The sequence below is a fragment of the Heterodontus francisci genome, chromosome 26 (assembly GCF_036365525.1).
Source record: "Heterodontus francisci isolate sHetFra1 chromosome 26, sHetFra1.hap1, whole genome shotgun sequence".
NCBI lineage: Eukaryota > Metazoa > Chordata > Chondrichthyes > Heterodontiformes > Heterodontidae > Heterodontus > Heterodontus francisci.
In genome coordinates this window covers 12,363,784-12,391,074 of record NC_090396.1, presented here as the reverse complement: position 1 = coordinate 12,391,074, position 27,291 = coordinate 12,363,784, and the positions used below count along the sequence as shown (strand labels likewise).

The 27,291-nt window shown below is 53.7% G+C and overlaps 1 protein-coding gene across 2 annotated transcripts in view; it reads left to right on the top strand.

Moving 5' to 3' along the window:
• LOC137384181 (novel acetylcholine receptor chaperone-like) overlaps nt 1-27,291 on the top strand; it is a 163,494-nt gene that overhangs the window by 130,951 nt on the left and 5,252 nt on the right. Inside the window, exon 1 of one of the 2 annotated variants that reach the window (XM_068057815.1) lies at nt 17,828-17,966. The exons of the other annotated variant lie outside the window; for it this stretch is intronic. Within the exon in view, the coding sequence (XP_067913916.1) occupies nt 17,844-17,966 (123 nt within the window). The 5' untranslated portion in view covers nt 17,828-17,843. Of the gene's footprint in view, nt 1-17,827; nt 17,967-27,291 lie in introns of those variants that run through there. 2 annotated transcript variants of the gene reach the window in all.

Here is a 27,291-nt window from a genome sequence, read left to right as displayed (position 1 = left end):
TGGGACAGACCGGTCACCCAGTGACTGGAAAAGACAGGTCACCCAGTGACTGGGACAGACAGTTCACTCAGTGAGTGGGACAGAGAGGTCACTCAGTGAGTGGGACAGAGAGATCACTCAGTGAGTGGGACAGAGAGATCACTCAGTGACTGGGACAGAGAGGTCACTCAGTGACTGGGACAGAGAGGTCACTCAGTGACTGGGACAGAGAGGTCACTCAGTGACTGGGACAGAGAGGTCACCCAGCGAGTGGGACAGAGAGGTCACTCAGCGAGTGGGACAGAGAGGTCACCCAGTGAGTGGGACAGAGAGATCACTCAGTGAGTGGGACAGAGAGGTCACTCAGTGACTGGGACAGAGAGGTCACTCAGTGACTGTGATAGAGAGGTCACTCAGTGACTGTGATAGAGAGATCACTCAGTGACTGGGACAGAGAGGTCACTCAGTGACTGGGACAGAGAGGTCACCCGGTGACTGGGACAGACAAGTCACCCAGTGACTGGGAAAAAGAGGTCACCCGGTGACTGGGACAGAGAGGTCACCCGGTGACTTGGACAGACAGGTCACCCAGTGACTGGGACAGAGTGGGCACCCAGTGACTGGAAAAGGCAGGTCACCCAGTGACTGGGACAGACAGTTCACTCAGTGACTGGGACAGAGAGGTCACCCAGTGATTGGGACAGACCGGTCACTCAGTGACTGGGACAGAGAGGTCACTCAGTGACTGGGACAGAGAGGTCGCCCAGTGAGTGGGACAGAGAGATCACTCAGTGTTTGGGACAGAGAGGTCACTCAGTGACTGGGACAGAGAGGTCACCAGGTCACTGGGACAGACAGGTCACCCAATGACTAAGACAGAGAGGTCACCCAGTGACTGGGACAGACCGGTCTCCCAGTGACTGGAACAGAGAGGTCACCCAGTGAGTGCGACAGACAGTTCACTCAGTGACTGGGACAGAGAGGTCACTCAGTGACTGGGACAGAGAGATCACTCAGTGACTGGGACAGAGAGGTCACTCAGTGACTGGGACAGAGAGGTCACTCAGTGACTGGGACAGAGAGGTCACTCAGTGACTGGGACAGAGAGGTCACTCAGTGAGTGGGACAGAGAGGTCACCCAGTGAGTGGGACAGAGAGTTCACTCAGTGAGTGGGTCAGAGAGGTCACTCAGTGACTGGGACAGAGAGGTCACCCGGTCACTGGGACAGACAGGTCACCCAATGACTGGGACAGAGAGGTCACCCAGTGACTGGGACAGACCGGTCTCCCAGTGACTGGAACAGAGAGGTCACCCAGTGAGTGGGACAGACAGTTCACTCAGTGACTGGGACAGAGAGGTCACTCAGTGACTGGGACAGAGAGGTCACTCAGTGACTGGGACAGACAGGTCACCCAGTGACTGGGACAGAGAGATCACCCGGTGACTGGGACAGAGAGGTTACCCAGTGACTGGGACAGACCGGTCACCCAGTGAGTGGGACAGAGAGGTCACCCGGTGACTGGGACAGAGAGGTCACCCGGTGACTGGGACAGACAAGTCACCCAGTGACTGGGACAGAGTGGGCACCCAGTGACTGGGACAGTGAGGTCACCCGGTGAGTGGGACAGAGAGATCACCCAGTGACTGGGACAGAGAGATCACCCGGTGACTGGGACAGAGAGATCACGCGGAGAGAGGGACAGAGAGATCACCCAATGACTGGGACAGAGAGATCACACAGTGACTGGGACGGAGAGGTCACCCAGTGACTGGGACAGAGAGATCACTCAGTGAGTGAGACAGAGAGGTCACTCAGTGACTGGGACAGAGAGGTCACTCAGTGACTGGGACAGAGAGGTCACTCAGTGACTGGGACAGAGAGGTCACTCAGTGACTGGGACAGAGAGGTCACTCAGTGAGTGGGACAGAGAGGTCACTCAGTGACTGGGACAGAGAGGTCACCCGGTGACTGGGACAGACAGGTCACCCAATGACTGGGACAGAGAGATCACCCAGTGACTGGGACAGAGAGGTCACCCAGTGACTGGGACAGAGAGATCACTCAGTGAGTGAGACAGAGAGGTCACCCAGTGAGTGGGACAGAGAGATCACTCAGTGAGTGGGACAGAGAGATCACTCAGTGACTGGGACAGAGAGGTCACTCAGTGACTGGGACAGAGAGGTCACTCAGTGACTGGGACAGACAGTTCACTCAGTGACTGGGACAGAGAGGTCACTCAGTGAGTGGGACAGAGAGATCACTCAGTGAGTGGGACAGAGAGGTCACTCAGTGACTGGGACAGAGAGATCACTCAGTGACTGGGACAGACCGGTCACCCAGTGACTGGGACAGAGAGGTCACCCAGTGACTGGGACAGACCGGTCACCCAGTGAGGGGGACAGAGAGGTCACCCAGTGAGTGGGACAGACATGTCACTCAGTGACTGGGCAGAGAGGTCACCCAGTGAGTGGGACAGAGAGATCACTCAGTGAGTGGGACAGAGAGGTCACTCAGTGACTGGGACAGAGAGGTCACTCAGTGACTGTGACAGAGAGATCACTCAGTGACTGGGACAGAGAGGTCACTCAGTGACTGGGACAGAGAGGTCACCCGGTGACTGGGACAGACAAGTCACCCAGTGACTGGGACAGAGAGGTCACCCAGTGACTGGGACAGAGAGGTCACCCGGTGACTGGGACAGACAGGTCACCCAGTGACTGGGACAGAGTGGGCACCCAGTGACTGGAAAAGGCAGGTCACCCAGTGACTGGGACAGACAGTTCAGTCAGTGACTGGGACAGAGAGGTCACCCACTGATTGGGACAGACCGGTCACCCAGTGACTGGGACAGACCGGTCACCCAGTGACTGGAAAAGACAGGTCACCCAGTGACTGGGACAGACAGTTCACTCAGTGACTGGGACAGAGAGGTCACTCAGTGAGTGGGACAGAGAGATCACTCAGTGAGTGGGACAGAGAGATCACTCAGTGAGTGGGACAGAGAGGTCACTCAGTGACTGGGACAGAGAGGTCACTCAGTGACTGGGACAGAGAGGTCACCCAGCGAGTGGGACAGAGAGGTCACTCAGTGAGTGGGACAGAGAGGTCACTCAGTGAGTGGGACAGAGAGGTCACCCAGTGAGTGGGACAGAGAGATCACTCAGTGAGTGGGACAGAGAGATCACTCAGTGAGTGGGACAGAGAGGTCACTCAGTGACTGGGACAGAGAGGTCACTCAGTGACTGGGACAGAGAGGTCACTCAGTGACTGTGATAGAGAGATCACTCAGTGACTGGGACAGAGAGGTCACTCAGTGACTGGGACAGAGAGGTCACCCGGTGACTGGGACAGACAAGTCACCCAGTGACTGGGAAAAAGAGGTCACCCGGTGACTGGGACAGAGAGGTCACCCGGTGACTTGGACAGACAGGTCACCCAGTGACTGGGACAGAGTGGGCACCCAGTGACTGGAAAAGGCAGGTCACCCAGTGACTGGGACAGACAGTTCACTCAGTGACTGGGACAGAGAGGTCACCCAGTGATTGGGACAGACCGGTCACTCAGTGACTGGGACAGAGAGGTCACTCAGTGACTGGGACAGAGAGGTCGCCCAGTGAGTGGGACAGAGAGATCACTCAGTGAGTGGGACAGAGAGGTCACTCAGTGACTGGGACAGAGAGGTCACTCAGTGACTGGGACAGAGAGGTCACCAGGTCACTGGGACAGACAGGTCACCCAATGACTGGGACAGAGAGGTCACCCAGTGACTGGGACAGACCGGTCTCCCAGTGACTGGAACAGAGAGGTCACCCAGTGAGTGGGACAGAGAGATCACTCAGTGAGTGGGACAGAGAGATCACTCAGTGAGTGGGACAGAGAGGTCAATCAGTGACTGGGACAGAGAGGTCACTCAGTGACTGGGACAGAGAGGTCACTCAGTGACTGGGACAGAGAGGTCACTCAGTGACTGGGACAGAGAGTTCACTCAGTGACTGGGACAGAGAGTTCACTCAGTGACTGGGACAGAGAGGTCACTCAGTGACTGGGACAGAGAGATCACTCAGTGAGTGGGACAGAGAGATCACTCAGTGAGTGGGACAGAGAGGTCACTCAGTGACTGGGACAGAGAGATCACTCAGTGAGTGGGACAGAGAGGTCACTCAGTGAGTGGGACAGAGAGGTCACCCAGTGAGTGGGACAGAGAGATCACTCAGTGAGTGGGTCAGAGAGGTCACTCAGTGAGTGGGACAGAGAGGTCACCCGGTCACTGGGATAGACAGGTCACCCAATGACTGGGACAGAGAGGTCACCCAGTGACTGGGACAGACCGGTCTCCCAGTGACTGGAACAGAGAGGTCACCCAGTGAGTGGGACAGACAGTTCACTCAGTGACTGGGACAGAGAGGTCACTCAGTGACTGGGACAGAGAGGTCACTCAGTGACTGGGACAGAGAGATCACTCAGTGAGTGGGACAGAGAGGTCACTCAGTGACTGGGACAGACAGGTCACCCAATGACTGGGACAGAGAGGTCACCCAGTGACTGGGACAGACCGGTCTCCCAGTGACTGGAACAGAGAGGTCACCCAGTGAGTGGGACAGAGAGATCACTCAGTGAGTGGGACAGAGAGGTCACCCAGTGAGTGGGACAGAGAGATCACTCAGTGACTGGGACAGAGAGGTCACTCAGTGACTGGGACAGAGAGGTCACTCAGTAACTGGGACAGAGAGGTCACCCGGTGACTGGGACAGACAGGTCACCCAATGACTGGGACAGAGAGGTCACCCAGTGACTGGAACAGACCGGTCACCCAGTGAGTGGGACAGAGAGATCACTCAGTGACTGGGACAGAGAGGTCACTCAGTGACTGGGACAGAGAGGTCACCCGGTGACTGGGACAGACAGGTCACCCAATGACTGGGACAGAGAGATCACACAGTGACTGGGACAGAGAGGTCACCCAGTGACTGGGACAGAGAGATCACTCAGTGAGTGAGACAGAGAGGTCACCCAGTGAGTGGGACAGAGAGATCACTCAGTGAGTGGGACAGAGAGGTCACTCAGTGACTGGGACAGAGAGGTCACTCAGTGACTGGGACAGACAGTTCACTCAGTGACTGGGACAGAGAGGTCACTCAGTGACTGGGACAGAGAGATCACTCAGTGAGTGGGACAGAGAGGTCACTCAGTGACTGGGACAGAGAGATCACTCAGTGACTGGGACAGACCGGTCACCCAGTGACTGGGACAGAGAGGTCACCCAGTGACTGGGACAGACCGGTCACCCAGTGAGTGGGACAGAGAGGTCACCCAGTGAGTGGGACAGACATGTCACTCAGTGACTGGGCAGAGAGGTCACCCAGTGAGTGGGACAGAGAGATCACTCAGTGAGTGGGACAGAGAGGTCACTCAGTGACTGGGACAGAGAGGTCACTCAGTGACTGGGACAGAGAGGTCACTCAGTGACTGTGATAGAGAGATCACTCAGTGACTGGGACAGAGAGGTCACCCGGTGACTGGGACAGACAAGTCACCCAGTGACTGGGAAAAAGAGGTCACCCAGTGACTGGGACAGAGAGGTCACCCGGTGACTGGGACAGACAGGTCACCCAGTGACTGGGACAGAGTGGGCACCCAGTGACTGGAAAAGGCAGGTCACCCAGTGACTGGGACAGACAGTTCAGTCAGTGACTGGGACAGAGAGGTCACCCACTGATTGGGACAGACCGGTCACCCAGTGACTGGGACAGACCGGTCACCCAGTGACTGGAAAAGACAGGTCACCCAGTGACTGGGACAGACAGTTCACTCAGTGACTGGGACAGAGAGGTCACTCAGTGAGTGGGACAGAGAGATCACTCAGTGAGTGGGACAGAGAGGTCACTCAGTGACTGGGACAGAGAGGTCACTCAGTGACTGGGACAGAGAGGTCACTCAGTGACTGGGACAGAGAGGTCACCCAGCGAGTGGGACAGAGAGGTCACTCAGCGAGTGGGACAGAGAGGTCACTCAGCGAGTGGGACAGAGAGGTCACTCAGTGAGTGGGACAGAGAGGTCACTCAGTGACTGGGACAGAGAGGTCACCCGGTCACTGGGACAGACAGGTCACCCAATGACTGGGACAGAGAGGTCACCCAGTGACTGGGACACACCGGTCTCCCAGTGACTGGAACAGAGAGGTCACCCAGTGAGTGGGACAGAGAGATCACTCAGTGAGTGGGACAGAGAGGTCACTCAGTGACTGGGACAGAGAGGTCACTCAGTGACTGGGACAGAGAGGTCACTCAGTGACTGGGACAGAGAGGTCACTCAGTGACTGGGACAGACAGTTCACTCAGTGAGTGGGACAGAGAGGTCACTCAGTGAGTGGGACAGAGAGATCACTCAGTGAGTGGGACAGAGAGGTCACTCAGTGAGGTGGGACAGAGAGATCACTCAGTGACTGGGACAGAGAGGTCACTCAGTGACTGGGACAGAGAGGTCACACAGTGACTGGGACAGAGAGGTCACCCGGTAACTGGGACAGAGAGGTCACCCGGTGACTGGGACAGACCGGTCACCCAGTGACTGGGACAGACCGGTCACCCAGTGACTGGGCAGAGAGGTCACCCAGTGAGTGGGACAGAGAGATCACTCAGTGAGTGGGACAGAGAGGTCACTCAGTGACTGGGACAGAGAGGTCACTCAGTGACTGTGATAGAGAGATCACTCAGTGACTGGGACAGAGAGGTCACTCAGTGACTGGGACAGAGAGGTCACCCGGTGACTGGGACAGACAAGTCACCCGGTGACTGGGAAAAAGAGGTCACCCGGTGACTGGGACAGAGAGGTCACCCGGTGACTTGGACAGACAGGTCACCCAGTGACTGGGACAGAGTGGGCACCCAGTGACTGGAAAAGGCAGGTCACCCAGTGACTGGGACAGACAGTTCACTCAGTGACTGGGACAGAGAGGTCACCCAGTGATTGGGACAGACCGGTCACTCAGTGACTGGGACAGAGAGGTCACTCAGTGACTGGGACAGAGAGGTCGCCCAGTGAGTGGGACAGAGAGATCACTCAGTGAGTGGGACAGAGAGGTCACTCAGTGACTGGGACAGAGAGGTCACCAGGTCACTGGGACAGACAGGTCACCCAATGACTGGGACAGAGAGGTCACCCAGTGACTGGGACAGACCGGTCTCCCAGTGACTGGAACAGAGTGGTCACCCAGTGAGTGGGACAGAGAGATCACTCAGTGAGTGGGACAGAGAGGTCACTCAGTGACTGGGACAGAGAGGTCACTCAGTGACTGGGACAGACAGTTCACTCAGTGACTGGGACAGAGAGGTCACTCAGTGACTGGGACAGAGAGATCACTCAGTGAGTGGGACAGAGAGGTCACTCAGTGAGTGGGACAGAGAGATCACTCAGTGAGTGGGACAGAGAGGTCACCCAGTGAGTGGGACAGAGAGGTCACCCAGTGAGTGGGTCAGAGAGGTCACTCAGTGACTGGGACAGAGAGGTCACCCGGTCACTGGGACAGACAGGTCACCCAATGACTGGGACAGAGAGGTCACCCAGTGACTGGGACAGACCGGTCTCCCAGTGACTGGAACAGAGAGGTCACCCAGTGAGTGGGACAGACAGTTCACTCAGTGACTGGGACAGAGAGGTCACTCAGTGAGTGGGACAGAGAGATCACTCAGTGAGTGGGACAGAGAGGTCACTCAGTGACTGGGACAGAGAGATCACTCATTGACTGGGACAGAGAGGTCACTCAGTGACTGGAACAGAGAGGTCACTCAGTGACTGGAACAGAGAGGTCACTCAGTGACTGGGACAGAGAGGTCACTCAGTGACTGGGACAGAGAGGTCACCCGGTGACTGGGACAGAGAGGTCACCCGGTGACTGGGACAGACAAGTCACCCAGTGACTGGGACAGAGTGGGCACCCGGTGACTGGGACAGTGAGGTCACCCGGTGAGTGGGACAGAGAGATCACCCAGTGACTGGGACAGAGAGATCACCCGGTGACTGGGACAGAGAGATCACCCGGTGACTGGGACAGAGAGATCACGCGGAGAGAGGGACAGAGAGATCACCCAATGACTGGGACAGAGAGATCACATAGTGACTGGGACAGAGAGGTCACCCAGTGGCTGGGACAGAGAGATCACTCAGTGAGTGAGACAGAGAGGTCACTCAGTGTCTGGGACAGAGAGGTCACCCAGTGGGTGGGACAGAGAGATCACTCAGTGACTGGGACAGAGAGGTCACTCAGTGACTGGGACAGAGAGGTCACCCGGTGACTGGGACAGACAGGTCACCCAATGACTGGGACAGAGAGGTCACCCAGTGACTGGGACAGACCGGTCTCCCAGTGACTGGGACAGAGAGGTCACTCAGTGACTGGGACAGAGAGATCACTCAGTGAGTGGGACAGAGAGGTCACTCAGTGACTGGGACAGAGAGGTCACTCAGTGACTGGGACAGAGAGGTCACTCAGTGACTGGGACAGACAGTTCACTCAGTGACTGGGACAGAGAGGTCACTCAGTGAGTGGGACGGAGAGATCACTCAGTGACTGGGACAGAGAGGTCACTCAGTGACTGGGACAGAGAGATCACTCAGTGACTGGGAAAGAGAGGTCACCCAGTGACTGGGACAGACCGGTCACCCAGTGACTGGGACAGAGAGGTCACCCAGTGAGTGGGACAGACCGGTCACCCAGTGAGTGGGACAGAGAGGTCACTCGGTGACTGGGACAGAGAGATCACTCGGTGACTGGGACAGAGAGATCACTCGGTGACTGGGACAGAGAGGTCACTCGGTGACTGGGACAGAGAGGTCACTCGGTGACTGGGACAGAGAGGTCACCCGGTGACTGGGACAGACAAGTCACCCAGTGACTGGGAAAAAGAGTTCACCCGGTGACTGGGACAGAGAGGTCACCCAGTGACTGGGACAGACAGTTCACTCAGTGAGTGGGACAGAGAGGTCACTCAGTGAGTGGGACAGAGAGATCACTCAGTGACTGGGACAGAGAGGTCACTCAGTGACTGGAAAAGGCAGGTCACCCAGTGACTGGGACAGACAGTTCACTCAGTGACTGGGACAGAGAGGTCACCCAGTGAGTGGGACAGAGAGGTCACTCAGTGAGTGGGACAGAGAGGTCACCCAGTGAGTGGGACAGAGAGGTCACCCAGTGAGTGGGACAGAGAGGTCACCCAGTGAGTGGGACAGAGAGATCACTCAGTGAGTGGGACACAGAGGGCACTCAGTGACTGGGACAGAGAGGCCACCCGGTCACTGGGACAGGCAGGTCACCCAATGACTGGGACAGAGAGGTCACCCAGTGACTGGGACAGACCGGTCTCCCAGTGACTGGAACAGAGAGGTCACTCAGTGAGTGGGACAGAGAGATCACTCAGTGAGTGGGACAGAGAGATCACTCAGTGAGTGGGACAGAGAGGTCACTCAGTGAGTGGGACAGAGAGGTCACTCAGTGAGTGGGACAGAGAGGTCACTCAGTGAGTGGGACAGAGAGGTCACTCAGTGAGTGGGACAGAGAGGTCACTCAGTGAGTGGGACAGAGAGGTCACTCAGTGAGTGGGACAGAGAGGTCACTCATTGACTGGGACAGAGAGGTCACTCATTGACTGGGACAGAGAGGTCACTCATTGACTGGGACAGAGAGGTCATTCAGTGACTGGGACAGACAGTTCACTCAGTGACTGGGACAGAGAGGTCACTCAGTGACTGGGACAGAGAGGTCACTCAGTGACTGGGACAGAGAGGTCACTCAGTGACTGGGACAGAGAGATCACTCAGTGAGTGGAACAGAGAGATCACTCAGTGAGTGGAACAGAGAGATCACTCAGTGAGTGGGACAGAGAGGTCACTCAGTGACTGGGACAGAGAGATCACTCAGTGACTGGGACAGAGAGGTCACTCAGTGACTGGGACAGAGAGGTCACCCGGTAACTGGGACAGAGAGGTCACCCGGTGACTGGGACAGACCGGTCACCCAGTGACTGGGACAGACCGGTCACCCAGTGACTGGGACAGAGAGGTCACCCAGTGACTGGGACAGACCGGTCACCCAGTGAGTGGGACAGAGAGGTCACACAGTGACTGGGACAGAGAGATCACCCAATGACTGGGACAGAGAGATCACACAGTGACTTGGACAGAGAGGTCACCCAGTGAGTGGGACAGACAGGTCACCCAGTGACTGGGACAGAGAGATCACCCGGTGACTGGGACAGAGAGGTCACCCAGTGACTGGGACAGACCGGTCACCCAGTGAGTGGGATAGACCGGTCACCCGGTGAGTGGGACAGACATGTCACTCGGTGACTGGGACAGAGAGGTCACCCGGTGACTGGGACAGAGTGGGCACCCGGTGACTGGGACAGAGAGGTCACTCAGTGACTGCGACAGAGAGATCACTCAGTGACTGGGACAGAGAGATCACTCAGTGACTGGTACAGAGAGGTCACTCAGTGACTGGGACAGAGAGGTGACTCAGTGACTGGGACAGAGAGGTCACCCGGTGACTGCGACAGAGAGGTCACCCGGTGACTGCGACAGAGAGGTCACCCGGTGACTGCGACAGAGAGGTCACCCGGTGACTGCGACAGAGAGGTCACCCGGTGACTGCGACAGAGAGGTCACCCGGTGACTGCGACAGAGAGGTCACCCGGTGACTGCGACAGAGAGGTCACCGGGTGACTGGGACAGAGAGCTCACCCAATGACTGGGACAGAGAGGTCACCCAGTGACTGGGACAGACCGGTCACCTAGTGAGTGGGACAGAGAGGTCACTCAGTGACTGGGACAGAGGAGTCACCCAGTGAGTGGGACAGAGATGTCACTCAGTGACTGGGACAGACAGGTCACTCAGTGACTGGGACAGAGAGATCATTCACTTACTGGGACAGACCGGTCACCCAGTGACTGGGACAGACCGGTCACCCAGTGAGTGGGACAGACAGGTCACTCAGTGACTGGGACCGAGAGGTCACCCAGTGAGTGGGACAGAGTGATCACTGAGTGAGTGGGACAGAGAGGTCACCCGGTGACTGGGACAGACAGGTCACCGAATGACTGGGACAGAGAGGTCACCCAGTGACTGGGACAGACCGTTCACCAGTGACTGGGACAGAGAGGTCACCCAGTGACTGGGACAGACCGGTCACCCAGTGAGTGGAACAGTGAGGTCACCCAGTGACTGGGACAGAGAGATCACTCAGTGAGTGGGACAGAGAGGTCACCCGGTGACTGGGACAGACAAGTCACCCAGTGACTGGGACAGAGAGGTCACCCGGTGACTGGGACAGAGAGGTCACCCGGTGACTGGGACAGACAAGTCACCCGGTGACTGGGACAGACAAGTCACCCAGTGACTGGGACAGAGTGGGCACCCGGTGACTGGGACAGACAAGTCACCCAGTGACTGGGACAGAGTGGGCACCCGGTGAGTGGGACAGTGTGGTCACCCGGTGAGTGGGACAGAGAGATCACCCAGTGACTGGGACAGAGAGATCACCCGGTGACTGGGACAGAGAGATCACCCGGTGACTGGGACAGAGAGATCACCCGGTGACTGGGACAGAGAGATCACCCGGTGACTGGGACAGAGAGATCACGCGGAGAGAGTGACAGAGAGATCACCCAATGACTGGGACAGAGAGATCACCCAGTGACTGGGACAGAGAGGTCACCCAGTGACTGGGACAGAGAGATCACTCAGTGAGTGAGACAGAGAGATCACTCAGTGAGTGAGACAGAGAGATCACTCAGTGAGTGAGACAGAGAGGTCACTCAGTGACTGGGACAGAGAGGTCACTCGGTGACTGGGACAGAGAGGTCACCCGGTGACTGGGACAGACAAGTCACCCAGTGACTGGGAAAAAGAGTTCACCCGGTGACTGGGACAGAGAGGTCACCCGGTGACTGGGACAGACAGGTCACCCAGTGACTGGGACAGAGTGGGCACCCAGTGACTGGAAAAGGCAGGTCACCCAGTGACTGGGACAGACAGTTCACTCAGTGACTGGGACAGAGAGGTCACCCAGTGATTGGGACAGACCGGTCACCCAGTGACTGGGACAGAGAGGTCACTCAGTGAGTGGGACAGAGAGATCACTTAGTGAGTGGGACAGAGAGGTCACTCAGTGAGTGGGACAGAGGGGTCACTCAGTGACTGGGACAGAGAGGACACTCAGTGACTGGGACAGAGAGGTCACCCAGTGAGTGGGACAGAGAGATCACTCAGTGAGTGGGACAGAGAGGTCACTCAGTGACTGGGACAGAGAGGCCACCCGGTCACTGGGACAGGCAGGTCACCCAATGACTGGGACAGAGAGGTCACCCAGTGACTGGGACAGACCGGTCTCCCAGTGACTGGAACAGAGAGGTCACCCAGTGAGTGGGACAGAGAGATCACTCAGTGAGTGGGACAGAGAGGTCACTCAGTGACTGGGACAGAGAGGTCACTCAGTGACTGGGACAGACAGTTCACTCAGTGACTGGGACAGAGAGGTCACTCAGTGACTGGGACAGAGAGGTCACTCAGTGAGTGGGACAGAGAGGTCACTCAGTGAGTGGGACAGAGAGGTCACTCAGTGAGTGGGACAGAGAGGTCACTCAGTGAGTGGGACAGAGAGATCACTCAGTGACTGGGACAGAGAGGTCACTCAGTGACTGGGACAGAGAGGTCACTCAGTGACTGGGACAGAGAGGTCACCCGGTAACTGGGACAGACCGGTCACCCAGTGACTGGGACAGACCGGTCACCCAGTGACTGGGACAGACCGGTCACCCAGTGACTGGGACAGACCGGTCACCCAGTGACTGGGACAGAGAGGTCACCCAGTGACTGGGACAGACCAGTCACCCAGTGACTGGGACAGAGAGGTCACCCAGTGACTGGGACAGAGAGATCACCCAATGACTGGGACAGAGAGATCACACAGTGACTTGGACAGAGAGGTCACCCAGTGAGTGGGACAGACAGGTCACCTAGTGACTGGGACAGAGAGATCACCCGGTGACTGGGACAGAGAGGTTACCCAGTGACTGGGACAGACCGGTCACCCAGTGAGTGGGATAGACCGGTCACCCAGTGAGTGGGACAGACATGTCACTCGGTGACTGGGACAGAGAGGTCACCCGGTGACTGGGACAGAGTGGGCACCCGGTGACTGGGACAGAGTGGGCACCCGGTGACTGGGACAGAGTGGGCACCCGGTGACTGGGACAGAGAGGTCACTCAGTGACTGCGACAGAGAGGTCACTCAGTGACTGCGACAGAGAGATCACTCAGTGACTGCGACAGAGAGATCACTCAGTGACTGCGACAGAGAGATCACTCAGTGACTGGGACAGAGAGGTGACTCAGTGACTGGGACAGAGAGGTGACTCAGTGACTGGGACAGACCGGTCACCTAGTGAGTGGGACAGAGAGGTCACTCAGTGACTGGGACAGACAGGTCACCGAATGACTGGGACAGAGAGATCACTCACTTACTGGGACAGACCGTTCACCAGTGACTGGGACAGAGAGGTCACCCAGTGACTGGGACAGACCGGTCACCCAGTGAGTGGAACAGTGAGGTCACCCAGTGACTGGGACAGAGAGATCACTCAGTGAGTGGGACAGAGAGGTCACTCAGTGACTGGGACAGACAGGTCACTCAGTGACTGGGACAGAGAGGTCACCCGGTGACTGGGACAGACAAGTCACCCAGTGACTGGGACAGAGAGGTCACCCGGTGACTGGGACAGAGAGGTCACCCGGTGACTGGGACAGACAAGTCACCCAGTGACTGGGACAGAGTGGGCACCCGGTGACTGGGACAGTGAGGTCACCCAGTGACTGGGACAGAGAGATCACTCAGTGAGTGGAACAGAGGTCACTCCGTGACTGGGACAGAGAGATCACTCAGTGAGTGGGACAGAGAGAGCACTCAGTGACTGGGACAGACAGGTCACTCAGTGACTGGGGCAGAGAGGTCACTCAGTGACTGCGACAGAGAGGTCACCCGGTGACTGGGACAGAGAGGTCACCCAGTGAGTGGGACAGACCGGTCACCCAGTGACTGGGACAGAGAGGTCACCCAGTGACTGGGACAGAGAGGTCACTCAGTGACTGGGACAGAGAGGTCACCCAGTGAGTGGGACAGAGATGTCACTCAGTGACTGGGACAGAGAGGTCACTCACTTACTGGGACAGACCGGTCACTCAGTGAGTGGGACAGAGAGGTCACTCAGTGACTGGGACAGACAGGTCACTCAGTGACTGGGACAGAGAGGTCACCCGGTGACTGGGACAGACAAGTCACCCAGTGACTGGGACAGAGAGGTCACCCGGTGACTGGGACAGAGAGGTCACCCGGTGACTGGGACAGACAAGTCACCCAGTGACTGGGACAGAGTGGGCACCCGGTGACTGGGACAGTGAGGTCACCCAGTGACTGGGACAGACAGGTCACCCAATGAGTGGGACAGAGAGATCACTCAGTGAGTGGAACAGAGGTCACTCCGTGACTGGGACAGAGAGATCACTCAGTGAGTGGGACAGAGAGAGCACTCAGTGACTGGGACAGACAGGTCACTCAGTGACTGGGGCAGAGAGGTCACTCAGTGACTGCGACAGAGAGGTCACCCGGTGACTGGGACAGAGAGGTCACCCAATGACTGGGACAGAGAGGTCACCCAGTGAGTGGGACAGACCGGTCACCCAGTGAGTGGGACAGAGAGGTCACTCAGTGACTGGGACAGAGAGGTCACTCAGTGACTGGGACAGAGAGGTCACCCAGTGAGTGGGACAGAGATGTCACTCAGTGACTGGGACAGAGAGGTCACTCACTTACTGGGACAGACCGGTCACCCAGTGAGTGGGACAGAGTGATCACTCAGTGAGTGGGACAGAGAGGTCACCCAGTGACTGGGACAGACAAGTCAACCAGTGACTGGGACAGAGAGGTCACCCAGTGACTGGGACGGAGAGGTCACCCGGTGACTGGGACGGAGAGGTCACCCGGTGACTGGGACAGAGAGGTCACCCGGTGACTGGGACAGAGAGGTCACCCGGTGACTGGGACAGACAAGTCACCCGGTTACTGGGGGTCAGACAGAGCACACAGTGACCGGGACAGACAAGAACAAAGAACAAAGTACAGTACAGCACAGGAACAGGCCATTCGGCCCTCCAAGCCTGCGCCAATCTTGATGCCTGTTTAAACTAAAACCTTCTCCACTTCCGGGGCCCATCCTATTCATGTATTTGTCAAGATGTCTCTTAAACGTCGCTATCGTATCTGCTTCCACCACCTCCCCTGGCAGCAAGTTCCAGGCACTCACTCTGTGTAAAGAACTTGCCTCGCACATCCCCTCTAAACTTTGCCCCTCGCACCTTAAACCTATGTCCCCTCGTAACTGACTCTTCCACCCTGGGAAAAAGCTTCTGACTATCCACTCTGTCCATGCCGCTCATAACTTTGTAAACCTCTATCATGTCGCCCCTCCACCTCCGTCGTTCCAGTGAAAACAAACCGGATTTTTCCAACCTCTCCTCATAGCTAATGCCCTCCAGACCAGGCAACATCCTGGTAAACCTCTTCTGTACCCTCTCCAAAGCCTCCACGTCCTTCTGGTAGTGTGGCGAGCAGAATTGTACGCAATATTCTAAGTGTGGCCTAACTAAGGTTCTGTACAGCTGCAACATGACTTGTCAATTTCTATACTCTTTGCCCCAACCGATGAAGGCAAGCATGCCGTATGCCTTATCCACCTGAGTTGCCACTTTCAGTGACCTGTGGACCTGTACGCCCAGATCTCTCTGCCTGTCAATACTCCTAAGGGTTCTGCCAATTACTGTATACTTCCCACCTGCATTACCTCACATTTGTCCGGATAAAACTCCATCTGCCATTTCTCCGCCCAAGTCTCCAACCGATCTATATCCTGCTGTATCCTCATCACTATCCGCAGCTCCACCAACCTTTGTGTCATCCGCAAACTTACTAATCAGACCAGCTACATTTTCCTCCAAATCATTTATATATACTACAAACAGCAAAGGTCCCAGCACTGATCCCTGCGGAACATCACTAGTCACATCCCTCCATTCAGAAAAACACCCATCCACTGTTACCCTCTGTCTTCTATGACCGAGCCAGTTCTGTATCCATCTTGCCAGCTCACCTCTGATCCCGTGTGACTTCACCTTTTGTACCAGTCTGCCATGAGGGACCTTGTCAAAGACTTTACTGAAGTCCATATAGATAACATCCACTGCCCTTCCTTCATCAATCATCTTCGTCACTTCCTCAGAAAACTCAATCAAGTTAATGAGACATGACCTCCCCTTCACAAAACCATGCTGTCTCTCGCTAATAAGTCCATTTATTTCCAAATGGGAGTAAATCCTGTCCCGAAGAATCCTCTCTGATAGTTTCCCTACCACTGACGTAAGGCTCACCGGCCTATAATTTCCTGGATTATCCTTACCACCCTTCTTAAACAAAGGAATAATATTGGCTATTCTCCAGTCCTCTGGGACCTCACCTGAGGATGCAAAGATTTCTGTCAAGGCCCCAGCAATTTCTTCCCTTGCCTCCCTCTGTATTCTAGGGGAGATCCCATCAGGCCCTGGGGACTTATCTACCTTAATGCTTTGCAAGACACCCAACACCTCCTCCTTTTTGATAATGAGATGACTGAGACTATCTACACTCCCTTCCCTAGGCTCATCATCCACCAAGTCCTTCTCTTTGGTGAATACTGATGCAAAGTACTCATTTAGCACCTCGCCCATTTCCTCTGGCTCCACACATAGATTCCCATCTCTATCCTTGAGTGGGTCAACCCTTTCCCTGGTTACAGAGCACACAGTGACCGGGTCAGACAGGTCACACAGTGACCGGGACAGACAAACCACACGGTCACCGGGACAGACAGACCACACAGTGACCGGGACAGACGGACCACATGGTGACCGGGACAGACAGACCACACAGTGACCGGGACAGACAGACCACATGGTGATCAGGACAGACAGATCACACAGAGACCGGGACAGACAGATCTCACAGTGACTGGGTTAGACAAGCACGAGTATCATCAGAGAAACTAATGACTCCTGGATTAGCCAATTCCAGGAATGAGCATCACTTTTTAAAAAGTTCACCATAATTTCTTCTTCCAGCGAGTTTTGTGGTTCCAACAGGGAGGTACGGGGGAGTCTCTATGGGAGGAACATGGGGAATCTCTATGGGGAGGTGGTGGCAGGGAGTCTTTTGGCAGGGAGTGGACAGGGGGAGTCTCTATGGGGGAGCATGGGACAGGGGAAGTCTTTATCAAGAGCCAAGGGGCATCTCTACCGGACGAATGGGGTAGTGTCTACCGGGTGTGTCTTTATCAGGGGAACAAGGTGCAGTGTCTATCAGGGAAATAAGGGGTGTGTGAGGGGTGGGATGGGGACTGGGCAAGTCTCTATTGGGAGGAACTGTCTATCTGGTGCCAGTGTGACGGGGAACTGTCTATCGGAGGGACAGGGACATGGTGAGTCTCTATTGCAGGGGACTGGGCATTGTCTATCGGGGGGATGGAGGATGGGGGAGTCACTATCGAGGGGAGGATGGGAGTCTCTATCAGGGGGACAGGGACATGGGGAGTCTTTATCGGGGGATACGGGGAGTGTCTATTCTGGGATGGGGGAGTGTCTTATCAGGGCAGAGTGACAGCTTCTGTGCCCTTGCTAACAGGCGGGCTTTAGGACCCAGCAGCAGTGCAGTGAGTGATACCAGCTGTTCACAGAATTGCAGCTCAGTCCCTCGGCAGTGCAGTGTTGTGTGTGTCCAGCATCGACTGATGATGGTATCGTCCAGGACAGTGACAATCGTGACTCTCTCTGTGGCCCTGGGTTTATTCTTTGTCTTCATGGGAACCATCAAACTGACGCCTCGGCTGAGCAGAGATGCTTACAGCGAGATGGTAAGCAGCAAAGAGTGAGCAGGTGTCCAGCAGAGAGACACACACACAGCACCAGTATACTGAGCACTAAACACACAGCAAAACAACAGCATCTGCATTAGACACAGGGCCTGGATCAGCTAACCTCCAAATACCACCTCATCTTGGAATACAGCAGAACAGAAAGCAGGCTGGAGATCAGAAATAGGACTCTGCCACTCCGCAATGCCTCACAATAAATGTGGTTATTTTACAAAAGGGACTATTCATTTCAGATAGGCTGGGAGCACAGTCACAGCAATACACACTCACTCACAGAAATATGCTCAAAACCACCCTCATACACATAACGACAGCTTCCACCTTAAAAATAATCCCAAGGTGCTTTATAAAGCAAAATATGACACTGAGTCACTTATTAGGCAGATAACCAAAAGCTTGGTCAAAAAGGTAGGTTTTAAGGAGCATCTTAAAGGATGGGAGAGAGGCGGAGAGGTTTAGGGAGGGGATTTCAGAGCTTGGGACCCAGGTAGCTGAAGGCACGGCTGCCAATGGTGGAGTGATTATGATCATGGATGCACAAAGGGCCAGAATTAGATGAGCATTGATTATCTCAGATACCTGTGGAGAGTTGTGGGGCTGGAGGAGATTACAGAGGTAAGAAGGGACAAGGCCATGGAGGGATTTGATAATTTTAAAATTGAGATGTTGCTTAACCAGGAGCCAGTGTAGGTCAGTGAGCATAGAGGTGATTGGGGAAAGAGACTCGGTGCCAGTTAACAGACGGGCAGCACACTTTAGATGACCTGAAGTTTATGGAGGGCAGAATGTGGGAGACCAGCCAGCTGTGAGTTGTAGTAGTCAAGTCTAGATGTAACAAAGGCATGAATGAGGGTTTCAGCAGCAAATGAGCTGAGACAGAGGCGAAGTTGAGCGATGTTGCAGAGGTGGAAATAGGCGGTTTTAGTGATGGTGTAGATGTGTGGTCGGAAGCTCATCGTGGGGTCAAATATGACACCAAGGTTGCAAACAGTCTGATTTGGCCTTAGATGGTTACCAGGGAGAGGGTTGGAGTCAGTACCTGGGAAACGGAGTTTGTGGTGAGCACTGAAAACAATGGCTTCAGTCTTCCCAATATTTAATTGGTGGAAATTTCTGCTCATCCAGTACTGGATGTTGGATAAGCTGTCTGATAATTTCGCAACAGTGGAGGAGTCAGGAGAGGTGGTGGTGAGCTGGAGCTGGGTGTCGTCAACATACATGTGGAAACTTCTCACTGTGCTTTCGGATGAGGTTGCCAAGGGGCAGGATGTAGATGAGAAATAGGAGGGAGGCCGAGGATCGTTTTGGGATGTTTATTCTGTTGAAGGTGCTATATAAATACAAGCTGTTGTAATGTGTGTGAGTGTATTTGTGTGAGTGTGTATTGCTTTGAGTGTGTCCCCAGCCTATCTGAAATGAATAGTTCCTTTTGTAAAATAACCATACTTATTCTGAGGCACTGGGGACACCAGAGGTAATGGTGTGGGAGTGGGAAGAGAAGCCATTGCAGGTGATTCTCTGGCTACAGTTAGGTATATAAGAATGGAACCAGGTGAGAGCAGTCCCAACCAGCAGGACGACAGTGGAGAGGTGTTGGAGGAGGAAGGTATGGTCAGCCATCTCAAAGGCCACAGACAGGTTGAGAAGGACGAGGAGGGTTAGTTTACCTTTGCCACAGTCAGATAGGATGCCATTTGTAAATTTGATAAGAACCATTTCAATTCTGTGGCATGGGTGGAAATGTGATTGTGTTCAAATATGGCATTCTGGGAAAGATTGGCATGGATTTGGGGGATGACAACATGTTCAAGGATTTTGGAGAGGAAAGAGAGATTGAGGATGGGGTGGTCGTTTGCAAGGACAAGGTGATGACAGTAGATTTAAAGGAGAGAGGGACAACACCTGAAGTGAGAGAACTGTTAACAATGTAGGCTAACATGGGGATCATGAGGGGAAGTTGGGTGGTCAGCAGTTTAGTGGGAATAGGATCGAGAGAGCAGGAGTTGGGTTTCATGGACAAGATGAGCTCAGAGCGGGAATGAGGGCAGAGAGGAGAGAAACTACAGAAAGATGCAAGTTTAAGTTGGGGAAATGGGGGATCTTTAGAATTATGATTAGTATCCAGGACCAGCATGTTCCTGTGAGGATGAAGGATAAGTTTGGCAAATTTCAGGAACCTTGGACAACGAGGGATATTGTGAGCCTAGTCAAAAAGAAAAAGGAAGCATTCGTAAGGGCTAGAAGGCTAGGAACAGACGAAGCCCTTGAGGAGTATAAAGACAGTAGGAAGGAACTTAAGCAAGGAGTCAGGAGGGCTAAAAGGGGTCATGAAAAGTCATTGGCAAACAATTAAGGAGAATCCCAAGGCTTTTTATACGTATATAAAGAGCAAGAGGGTAGCCAAGGAAAGGGTTGGCCCACTCAAGGACAGAGGAGGGAATTTGTGCGTGGAGCCAGCGGAAATGGGCGAGGTGCTAAATGAGTACTTTGCATCAGTATTCACCCAAGAGAAGGACTTGGTTGGGTTTTAATTTTATACCCAAGCCAGGCTTTACCGTGGCAATGCCCACTCTTTAAAGAGAGAGAGCAAATCTGGTCGTTGCAGGCAGCTGGTTTAGTTTCTGTGGGAGAAAATATTTTAGACTTCAAGGATAAAATGACTGGGTGTGTGGATGAAGAGAAAATAGTTTAAAGCAGCCTGCAAAGATTTCAAAAGGGATGATCGTGTTCGATAAACCACAGAGAATTTACTGATGATACTGAAATAGATAGTTCATTGTTTCGAGGATCAAAGGAAGCAGTCCCAAAGGGATATTGATAAGTTGGGGAATGAGCTGACTCAGTGTCAGAATGTGCAAAATTATACATTCTAGTTTAAAAGAAAATAGCAGTGGTTACACTGCAAACTGGAGTGGGCCCCGGGCTGTGGGAGAGCAGAGATTTGGGGTACAGGCACACAGGACATTAAAGTACTACCTGGGTTAATCAGGATGATGGAATTCTAGATTTTATCACGAGTTATAAAATATAAAATCCAAAGGTAATATTGAGCCCGTATTATTCCTGAGTAAGACCTCAGTTAGAGTTGTAGGGAGGTGAATCCACACCTTCTCTCATACTCTAATTCCAGAGTCTGACCTGAACATGTCCGGGTGGGGTAAATGGTCAAGGCTGACAACTCAGTCCAGCTCAGCACTCTTTAACCGTTTGATCACCTCCCCATCCTGCGTCAGTGAATAATTCATCATCTCACAAGGAAATGTCCTCATTCTGTTTGATGTGTAACCACTATCACACAAAGGCGTTTTGATGGGGAAGGGTTCTGGGCTTATCAGCATTCCGAAATGTCGGCGAATGGGCTTTACTCCAGCAATAATGTGTGGTCTGATTGCTCCAGCTATTGTCTTGGTGAGCAGTTCAATCCTGTCTGTGTCTCTGTCTGTATAAATAATTTCAGTCCACAGCTCGTTTTAAAAGTTCATTTAAAAGTCCCGTTGGTTCCTTGAAGCATGCTGGGATAAAAAGCTTTCTCAATTTCACACAATTGGTCAATTTACAAAACTGCTGCGATGCCCTTTACTGACGATTTACTTTAAGTTAAATGTGTTCTTGCTGCAGGACTGGCAGCAGAGAAGGGTTCCACACTACAGGACGATGTTGAGGCTTTAGAGAGAGAACAGCACAGATTCACTCGTATCCTGCCTGGAATGAGGAAATATAAATACAAGGAAAGACTTAAAAATTGGGGCATTTTGTTGGAATGACAGAGATAACAGGTCAATATGATAAAGGGGTTTCACTGATGAAAGGATGTGATAGGGTAGATAGAAGTGGACAGCTCCCAGTAGATGAGGGAGTCAAGAACAAGGAGTCACTGCTCTGTTCCCACCCTGCCCCCCGATATCCCTCTATACCGACTCAGCCCCCTGATACCACTCTATACCGACTCAGTCCCCCGATACCCATCTATACCGACTCACCCCTCCCCCCGATACCCCTCTATACCGACTCAGCCCCCCGATACCACTCTATACCGACTCAGTCCCCCGATACCCATCTATACCGACTCACCCCTCCCCCCCATACTCCTCTATACCGACACAGCCCCCCGATACGCCTCTAAACTGACTCAGCCCCCCCAATAACCCTCTAAAGTGACTCAGCCCCCCGATACCCCTCTATACCGACTCAGCCCCTCCCGATACCCCTCTATACCGACTCAGCCCCCCGATACGCCTCTATACCGACTCAGCCCCCCCCGATACCCCTCTATACCGACTCAGCCCCCCCGATACCCCTCTATACCGACTCAGCCCCCCGATACCCCTCTATACCGACTCAGCCCCCCCCCGATACCCCTCTATACCAAATCAGCCCCACCGATACCCCTCTATGCCGACTCAGCCCCCCGATACCCCTCTATACTGACTCAGCCCCCCCCGATACCCCTCTATACCGACTCAGCCCCCCCGATACCCCTCTATACCGACTCAGCCCCCCCCGATACCCCTCTATTTCGTCTCAACCCCCCCGATACCCCTCTATACCGACTCAGCCCCCCCGATACCCCTCTATACAGACTCAGCCCCTCCGATACCCCTCTATTCCGACTCACCCCCCCCGATTCCCCTCTATACTGACAGCCCCCCCGATACCCCTCTATACCGACTCAGCCCCCCCCCCCCCCGATTCCCCTCAATACTGACTCAGCCCCCCCGATACCCCTCTACACCGACTCAGCCCCCCCGATACCCCTCTATACCAACTCACCCCTCCCCCCGATACCCCTCTATACTGACTCAGCCCCCCCGATACCCCTCTATACCGACTCAGCCCCCCCGATACCCCTCTATACTGACTCAGCCCCCCCGATTCCTCTCTATACCGACTCATCCCTCCCCCCAATACCCCTCTATACCGACTCAGCCCCCCCGATACCCCTCTATACTGACTCAGACCCCCCGATACCCCTCTATGCCGACTCAGCCCCCCCGATACCCCTCTATACTGACTCAGCACCCCCCCCGATACCCCTCTATACCGACTCAGCACCCCCCCCCCGATACCCCTCTATACTGACTCAGCCCCCCCGATACCCCTCTATACTGACTCAGCCCCCCCGATACCCCTCTATGCCGACTCAGCACCCCGCCCCGATACCCCTCTATACTGACTCAGCCCCCCCCGATATCCCTCTATACTGACTCAGCACACCCCGATACCCCTCTATGCCGACTCAGCCCCCCCGATACCCCTCTATGCCGACTCAGCCCCCCCGATACCCCTCTATACTGACTCAGCCCCCCCGATTCCTCTCTATACCGACTCAGCACCCCCCCGATACCCCTCTATACTGACTCAGCCCCCCCGATACCCGTCTATACTGACTCAGCCCCCCCCCCGATACCCCTCTATACTGACTCAGCCCCCCCCCGATACCCCTCTATACTGACTCAGCCACCCCCCCCCCGATACCCCTCTATACCGACTCAGCCCCTCCCATACCCCTCGATACCGACTCAGCCCCTCCCATACCCCTCTATACCGACTCAGCCACCCCCCCCATACCCCTCTATAACCACTCTTACCCCCATACCCCTCCATTCCATTCTCCTTCGTGTTAACAAGCCTCCCCTAAATATATCAACAACTTTAGCAAGACCTGTGTTATGTTACAGTTGGATTACTGCGCACAGTTTTGGACACCCCATTCTCGGAAGGCTGTAAATGAAATGTGTAGAGCAGGGATGAGGCATTTCTGTTACGAAGCAGGATTTGACAAGTTGCTTTTCTTGTCACTAGACTCGACTATTCTAATGCTGTCATGGGCGGCCTCTCAACTTCCGCCCTCCATAAAATCTGATGTCATCCAAAACACTGCTTTTCATATCCGAACTTGCACTAATTCATCCTTCACCCCTGTGCTCGGTAACTCGGTAACTGACCGTGGTCACCGTCCAGCAACAAATTAATTTTAAAATTCTCAACTTGTTTTCAAATTCTATGTTGGCTTTACCCCTCCCTATCTCTGTAATCTCCTCCAGCCCCTCGCCCTCCGTATCTCTGTAATCTCCTCCAGCCCCTCGCCCTCCGTATCTCTGTAATCTCCTCCAGCCCCTCGCCCCTGTCTATCTCTGTAATCTCCTCCAGCCCCTCGCCCCTGTCTATCTCTGTAATCTCCTCCAGCCCCTCGCCCCTTCCTACCTCTGTAATCTCCTCCAGCCCCTCGCCCCTCCCTATCTCTGTAATCTCCTCCAGCCCCTCACACCTCCTTATCTCTGTAATCTCCTCCAGCCATTTGCCCCTCTCTAGCTCTGTAATCTCCTCCAGCCCATCGCCCCTCTCTATCTCTGTAATCTCCTCCAGCCCCTCGCCCTTCCCTATCTCTGTAATCTCCACCAGCCCCTCGCCCCTCCCTATCTCTGTAATCTCCTCCAGCCCCTTGCCCCTCTCTATCTCCGTAATCTCATCCAGCCCCTCGCCCCTCTCTATCTCTGTAATCTCCTCCAGCCACTTGCCCCTCTCTACCTCTGTAATCTTCTCCAGCCCCTCACCCCTCCCTACCTCTGTAATCTCCTCCAGCCCCTCACCCCTCCTTATCTCTGTAATCTCCTCCAGCCTTTCGCCCCTGTCTATCTCTGTAATCTCCTCCAGCCCCTCACCCCTCCCTATCTCTGTAATCTCCTCCAGCCTCTCGCCCCTCCCTATCTCTATAATCTCCACCAGCCCCTCGCCCCTCCCTATCTCTGTAATCTCCTCCAGCCCCTCGCCCCTCCCTATCTCTGTAATCTCCTCCAGCCCCTCACCCCTCTCTATCTCTGTAATCTCCTCCAGCCCCTCGCCCCTCCCTATCTCTGTAATCTCCTCCAGCCCCTCACCCCTCCCTATCTCTGTAATCTCCTCCAGCCCCTCACCCCTCCCTATCTCTGTAATCTCCTCCAGCCCCTCACCCCTCTCTATCTCTGTAATTTCCTCCAGCCCCTCGCCCCTCCCTATCTCTGTAATCTCCTCCAGCCCCTCACCCCTCCCTATCTCTGTAATCTCCTCCAGCCCCTCACCCCTCCCTATCTCTGTAATCTCCTCCAGCCCCTCACCCCTCTCTATCTCTGTAATTTCCTCCAGCCCCTCGCCCCTCCCTATCTCTGTAATCTCCTCCAGCCCCTCACCCCTCCCTATCTCTGTAATCTCCTCCAGCCCCTCGCCCCTCCCTATCTCTGTAATCTCCTCCAGCCCCTCACCCTTCCCTATCTCTGTAATCTCCTCCAGCCCCTCACCCCTCCCTATCTCTGTAATCTCCTCCAGCCCCAAAATCCTCCAAGATATTTGCGCTCATCTAATTCTGGACTCTTAAGTATTCCCAATTTTAACTGCTCCACCATTGGCAGCCACACCGTCAGCTGCCTGAGTGTTGAGCTCTGGAATTCCCTCCCAAAACCTCTCAGTTTCTCTACCTCTGTTTCCATCTTTAAGATGCTTCTTACAACCTACCTCTTTAACCTGACCTAATATCTCCTTATGTGGCTTGGTGTTGAATTTTGTCTGATTATGTTCCAATGATGTACATTGTGATTTACTGAGTTAAAGACACTATATAAATGTAATTTGATAATGGAGATTTATTTCAATGGAGCTGAGATGGTTACTGGTCACCTGATATTATTCTGAAGAGTTCTGATAAATTAATACTGAGAGATTTTTCCAAGGAATGGAGAGATAGCAAACAGAGGCACAAAGAAGATAATTACCAGCAGAATTAATGAGGAGGTTAGGAGGAATTCCTTTACACAGAGGGGGTTAGAATGTTGCTGAAGCAGAGTCCAGAAATACTTGCACAAAGGAATTAAAGAGTTGCTTACAAAAGACTATTAAAAGATATGGGGAGTGAGGGGGAGGGTATATTTAGACTGGGTGGGATATTAGTTATATGGACAAATGCGAGTTAATTAAGGAAAGCCAGCATGGATTTCATAAGGAAAAATCATGTTTAACTAACTTACTGGAGTTTTTTGAAGAGGTAACAGAGAGGGTTGATGAGGGCAATGTTGTTGATGTGGTGTACATGGACTTTCAAAAGGCGTTTGATACAGTGTCACACAACAGACTTGTGAGCAAACATGTAGCTCATGGAATAAAAGGGACGGTAGCAACATGGATACAGAAATGACTGAGTGACAGGAAACAAAGAGTAGTGGTTAATGGATGTTTTTCGGGCTGGAGGAAGGTTTGTAGTGGAGTTCCCCAGGGATCAGTGTTGGGACCCTTGCTTTTCCTGCTATATATTAATGATCTAGACCTTGGTCAACAGGGCACAATTTCAAAGTTTTTGCAGTTGATACGAAACTTGGAAGCATTGTGAACTGTGAGGAGGATAGTGTAGAACTTCAAAAGGACATAGACAAGTTGGTGGAATGGGCAGACAGGTGGCAGATGAAGTTCAATGCAGAGAAATGTGAAATGATTCATTTTGGTTGGAAGAACATGGAGCGACAATATAGAATAAAGGGCACAATTTTAAAGGAGATGCAGGAGCAGAGGGACCTAGGTGTATATGTGCATAAGTCATTGAAGGTGGCAGGACAGGTTGAGAGAGCGGTTAATAAAGCATACAGTATCCTGGGCTTTATTAATAGGGACATAGAGTACAAGAGCAAGGAAGTTATGTTGAACTTGTATAAGACACTAGTTCGGCCTCAGCTGGAGTATTGCGTTCAGTTCCAGGAGCCGCACTTCAGGAAAGACGTGAGGGCATTGGAGAGAGTACAGAAAAGATTCACAAGAATGGTTCCAGGGATGAGGAATTTCAGTTATGAAGATAGATTGGAGAAGTTAGGATTGTTTTCCTTGGAGAAGAGAAGGCTGAGAGGTGATTTGATCGAATATTCAACATCATGAGGGGTCCGGACAGAGTAGATAGAGAGAAATTGTTCCCACTTGTGAAAGGATCGAGAACGAGAGGGCACAGATTTAAAGTATTTGGTAAGAGAAGCAACAGTGACATGAGGAAAAACTTTTTCATGCAGCGAGTGGTTAAGGTCTGGAATGCATTGCCTGAGAACGTGGTGGAGGCAAGTTCAATTGAAGCATTCTAAAGAGAATTAGACAGTTACATGAAAAGGAAGAATGTGCAGGGTTATGGGGAGAAGGCAGGGGAATAGAACTGAGGGAGTTGCTCTTTCAGAGAGCCAGTGTGGACACAATGGGCCGAATGGCCTCCTTTTGCACTGTAACAATTCTGTGATTCTGTTTTAAAGGATATGGGGAGTGAGGGGGGTAGTGGGATGAGACTGGGCGGGATATTAAAGGG